The 6,000-nt window shown below is 38.7% G+C and overlaps 1 protein-coding gene across 1 annotated transcript in view; it reads left to right on the forward strand.

The window, feature by feature from the left end:
* The window catches only part of LOC107842396 (putative rRNA methyltransferase YqxC), a gene marked incomplete at its 3' end in the record, with an annotated part of 51,975 nt that extends 46,942 nt beyond the window's left edge, over nucleotides 1-5,033 (forward strand). Inside the window, 2 exon segments of the mRNA XM_047396928.1 lie at nucleotides 4,684-4,786; nucleotides 4,877-5,033. Of these exon segments, the coding sequence (XP_047252884.1) occupies nucleotides 4,684-4,786; nucleotides 4,877-5,033 (260 nt within the window).
* Nucleotides 5,034-6,000: the final 967 nt, after the last annotated feature.

The following is a 6,000-nucleotide window of genomic DNA, read 5'->3' on the forward strand; positions in this document are numbered from 1 at the left end:
TCTTTATCTTGAGCCCGGGGGTCTATCGAAAATAGCCTCTCTACTTCTTCGAAGATAGCGGTATGGACTACGTACATTTTACCCTCCCCAGACCCCACTTGGTGGGAATACACTGGTTTTGTTGTTGTTATTGTTGTATATTTAATTAATTTTTATTTGGATTGCATTTTTTATTATATATACAAATAAATAAATTTTGCACATTTAGATGTGAAAAACAAACAGTCTTAATCATTCAGTTTTCAAATCTAGAGACAACATCTTAATCATTCAGATATGCATTCAAATTTTGACGTCTGAATCAAAATAAAAACAAATGCAGCCTAAAACAATCTCCTCGAGCCTGGATTGGAAAGTTCAGCACAGTAATTCAGAAGTTTGGCATGATGCGTTGTGAAGCTGATCACTCTGTGTTTTATAGACATTTTGCTCCAAATCTTTATATTTATGTAGTGGTTTATGTTAATGATATCGTTATTATCGGCAATGATTAAGATGGTATCATTAATTTGAAGCCCAATCTCTTTTAGCATTTCCAGGCTGAAGACCTCGGCAGACTGAAGTATTGTTTTGGTATTGAAGTTGTTCAGTCCAGATTATTTCGCAACACAAGTATGCCTTCGTCATTCTCAAGGAGACATGAATGATGGGATGTAAACCTATCAACACTCATATGGATCTGAATACTAAACTCCTGCCAGGACAGGGGGAGCCACTCAATGATCCTGGAAGATATACACTTCTAGTTGGTAAGTTGAATATCTCACAGTGATCGAACCTGACATTTCCTATCCCGTGAGTGTTGTAAATCAATTTATGGATTCTTCTTGTGATAGTTATTGGGATGTAGTTGTTCGCATTGTACGATATATCAAGTTAGATATCTCCAGGTAAAGGAATACACTTCGACTAAGTTGCTCGGACTCGGGTGCGGATCCAAGAATCGGATTCCTCAAAAGTTAAATTTTAAGATTCAGGGGTACGAATTCGAGTATGGATACAAATGCGGGGATTCATCTAAAAAAAATTAAATATTATAAATATAGAGTTATAAAAATATTCTAAAAATCCGCTATTGAACAAAATCGAGAAAGCATCCTAACTTAAAACATTTATTCAAAACAACAACAACAAACCCAGTATATTCCCACATTGTAGGGTCTGGGGAGGGTAGAATGTACCTAGTTCATACCATTACCTCTAAAGAAGTAGAGAGGCTGTTTCCGATAGACCCCCAGCTCAAGACAAAGGACAGTATATATAGAAAAAACATCAAATGCATGGAACATGATAAAATAACATAGGTATGACATCCACCAAAAATATTTTACACTGCCAAACAAAGACACCAAAGCCCTCCTACCTAATGCCTACGACTCAACCACACACCTTAGCTCTCTATCCTAATGTTTTTCCTCCACACCTTCCTATCTTGGGTCATGTCCTCAGTCAGCTGTAACTGCTCCATTCACGTTTAATCACTTCCCTCCAGTATTTATTCGGTCTATACCCCTACCCCTCTTGAAACCATCCAAGGCCAACCTCTCACACCTACGTACCGAGGCATTCGTGCCTCTCCTCATCACATGGCCAAACCATCTCAACCCAACTTCCCGCATTTTATCCTCCACCGACACCACTCTCACCTTCTCCCGAATAATCTCATTCCTAACCCTGTCAGCCCTTGTAAAACCACACATCCAACGCAACGTCCTCATTTTCGCCACCTTCAACTTATGGATATGAGAATTCTTAACCGGCCAACACTCCACTCCATATAACATAGTCGGGCGGATTGTAGCTCTATAGAATTTGCCTTTCAGCTTAGGGGGCACCTTCTTATCGCATAAAATTCCCGAAGCGAGCCTCCATTTCATCCAACCTGCCCCAATACGGTGAGAGACATCCTCATCTATCTCTCCATTCCCCTGAATCGTAGACCCAAGATACTTAAAACTATCCCTCTTGCAAACCGCCTGAGAATCCAACTTCACTACCACCTCCTCCTCTTGCCTCGAGTCACTAAACTTGCATTCCAAGTACTCCGTCTTAGTCCTACTCAACCGAAAACCTTTAGACTCCAAGGTTTGTCGCCAAACCTCTAGCTTATCATTAACACCTTGTCGCGACTCATCAATCAAAACTACATCATCCGCAAAAAGCATACACCAAGGCACCTCGCCTTGTATGCTCCTCATCAACACATCCATTACCACGGCAAAAAGAAACGGACTAAGAGTCGATCCCTGGTGCAACCTTGTCAAGACCGGAAAATGCTCGGAATCTCCTTCCACTATCCTTACTCGAGTCTTCGCCCCCCCATACATGTCCTTAATCGCTCTGATGTACGCCACAGGAACCCCTCTCGCCTCCAAGCATTAATTCAAAACATTAATTTAAATATTAGGTTAAATTCTTTTTTGACAGAGGTTCTATTTATAATGTTATTCATGAAGACCATTTTAGACTTTTTTCAATTTTAAACCAATTTATTTTTCCTTGACAGGGGTTAGGATTCATTTATTTTAGTTACTTTACTATTTTTAGTTACTTTTGCCATTAGTTTTACTTTTCAAGTACGAGTAGTATTAGAAATTCCCAATTTTTCAAAGCGTTTTATTTAGTTACTATTAGTATTAGGAATTTCTTTTGCTTACGTGTATTTACCAAAAAAAGTATAATTACGTAACTGCTGTCAAAATATATATATTTGATTGTTTTTATTTTCTTAAAAAAATAACGACACAATCAAATAAAACCATTGAAACGACATTTATTTTTTTAATATGCCGTCTGCTGTTTTTCCCACCTTAGTCTTCGATCATCAGTTTTGTTTGTGTATGTTTCTTCCCTATATGTTGCTGTCGCAGTCGCACATTGACAGCTAACATGTCTCTGTTTCTTCCCAAGCACATCGACAATGCCTTCTCTATTTGTGAACTTTACAGTCGCCAGTGAAGTCGTCAGTCAGAATTTTTCAGTTAAGTCGTCGGTCTATTATCCAATGTTTCCCCTCAAATTTCTTCCTGAATTCGGTCAACCTCATTTGACCGAATCGAAGACGATGGAAGCACTTGAACCCGCGTCAGTCTCGTGTCGAGACGGGTTCGGCGGCAAAACCCCCGAATTCGAGCAACATAGCTCTTCGAGGATCGAGGTCATGGGCAAAATGTTTGATATACAGACATTGATTGGGAAGGATCGCCTTGTGATAGACGTTCTTCATCCGAATATTGTGTTTAGTAGAAGGTAATTTGGTGTCGAGGAAGAGTAAGAAACAAAGAGTGGTTGCTCGATCTAGTGTAGAAGCAAAATATCGAGCAATGACGGTAGCTACTTGTGAGCTAGTTTGGATTAAACTGTTGCTGAGAGAGTTAAAATTTGGAGAAATCAGTGAAATAGAACTTGGTCTGACAACCAAGCGACTTTTCATATCGCATCAAACTCGGTATTTCATGAGAGGATTAAGCACATTGAGGTTGATTATCACTTTGTAAGAGAAAAGATACTTTCCAGAGATTTTACAAAACTTGTGAAATCAAGCGATCAATTTGCAGATATTTTCATCAAGTCCCTCACTAGTCTTCATATTAATTACATTTGTAACAAGTTCGGTGCATCCGACTTGTATGCACCAGCTTGAGGGGGAGTGTTCGAATTTGAGTAGGAATAAGAATAGTATATAGAATCATATTTGGAAAAGGACTGTAATGTCAGTGTCCTAGTTATGAAAGGAATCTAATGTAGTATCTAGAAATTGAGTCTCAATGTAATAATTTAGATACACAATTCAATAATATATATATTTTTTTTATTTCTCGCAGAGAGAATACAGTTCTATTTACTTAATTATGGATTTAACACTCCCCCTAAAGTGCAAGCCTAATTTTTTTCATGGACCAAGTGCGTGGACATTCTTTCTCGTATTGAGTAGCAGTGAGACTCGAAGCATGGACCTTTGTTTGCTCTGGTATCATGTTACTAAATGGATCTTAGCCTAACTACACCTTGAAAGTTAGCTCATGAAAGAAAGATTGTCCAAGAGGGGGAGACCGGATTCCTGCAAGCATCTGGTGGACATTATGGAAGGAGAGAAATGCAAGATGCTTTGAAGATAAAAGCAACAATATTCAAAAGATCCGTATGAACTGCCTTAGTCTTCTATATTTTTGGTGTAAATGGCAGGTACGGTGGGGGATATAGAACTTTTTGTTGATTTTATAGGTAAACTGTAAAGCTCCACAGATTAGTTCCTGTGGCTTTCTAGTTTTTGCCCTATGGGATGTAATGCTCATTTTCATCATTGTTTGGATGATGAAATTTTGTGAATATACATTACCTTTCCCCCCAAAAAAAAAGACGGGGAGACCATAATCCCTTTCCTCATCCAATGTAGGACATAACGGTTTCTTTTTCCGACACTTTGTTTTCTCTTTATCTTTTGTCTTGTATCTCAACCTCACACAACCCAAAGCTCCTCTTCGGGCTCAGTAATCTCCAACTTCAAAAATTTATCCTAATCATTTTATAGTGTTTTTGAATTCCTTCTTTATGTCGGAGTGACAAGTTATTGTAACTTCTTTGCTTAAACTTTACTTTCAAGTTGATATATCCTTACTAGCATTAATTTTCTTTTGCCACTCTGCCTCCATCTCCGTAACTCCCAACAATTTTCTAGCTTAGGCAAAGTGCTTGTGGATGGAAAAGTCATTACCAAAGCAGGGTCTCAAATCTCTGATAAAGCTGTTGTGGAGATCATGGCTGAAATTCCCAAGTACGTATGCAGGTGAATATCCTCCTCTGAGCCTATGTTTTTCTTTTTGACTTACTTTGAGATCTCTGCAGCTCTCTGACTTGTTTGTTGATGTTGACTCAGAGGAGGACATAAACTGGAGGCTGCGATTGAAAACCTGGAGATCGATGTTGCAGGAAAAGTAGCTCTTGATTCAGGCTTGTCTACTGGAGGATTTACTGATTGTTTACTTCAGTATGGTACTTCATTTGTCTATGGAGTCGATGTAGGATATGGACAGGTAACATCACCGGACTTAAAAGCTGATGCTCCTAAAGCTTCTACGTTTTTGAATTCTCTTTTATTGGTTTCAATTACGCAAGTTAAGGTCCTGAGTCGTCCACTTTGACATGATTGGAGACGAAATGGAACAGACATTAAATCTACATGGTGCCATGCTTGTTGGAGCAGCTCTAGCGAATAACATTTTATTTGTCAAAAGATGGAGGAGAAAAGGAACTTTGTGTCTATGGATGGCAAACGGGCGGGTCGAGCCAGATATGGGCGGATAAAAAATGGGTCAAGTAAAACCGGATAAATTATCCGACCCGACCCATATTTGATATGGATAAAAATGGACAAACCCAATGGATAATATGGATATCCATAGTATCCGTAGTCATAGCAATACAATACTGATCCATACTATGGATATCCATTTTGCCCTGTATGTTGCAGCCATCACTTGACCATCAAATTCAGACATCCAATTGCTTAAAATCATCAAAAATTGATCCGTAAAATCGAGAAACTCAACAAAAACACAATCTGTAATTAAGCAATAGGAGTTTAAACACAATCTGCTAAGTATCTCCAAAGAACTTCTGAAATCTGCTGCGACCCATTGTGCCTCCATGTCCACACCCTCTACCATCCATGGCACTTGCATCAACTCTCCTGCACTCTCAGGCTGCAATTTGAAAGTCAAACTTGAGTACCTCCGTTAACAGAGAAGAATATAAACCAGTAAAGTCAAGCAGAGCACAATATCATATACAAACTTGAGCACCTCCATTAACAGAGCATATAATGCAAGTATCTCCTTACACCACTGTTAGTACAAGAACCTTTTGAGTAGGACCGTAGTTCAATTTTCTACGCATGAAATTATGTAATGCTATAGGATTAGAAGAAACATAAAAGAAGAGATAGTATAGAGGACATCTTATTGTATGTTTCGGAATCAGAAAAACCTTAAAGAGGGAATT

This window comes from Capsicum annuum, chromosome 9 (genome assembly GCF_002878395.1).
Source record: "Capsicum annuum cultivar UCD-10X-F1 chromosome 9, UCD10Xv1.1, whole genome shotgun sequence".
NCBI lineage: Eukaryota > Viridiplantae > Streptophyta > Magnoliopsida > Solanales > Solanaceae > Capsicum > Capsicum annuum.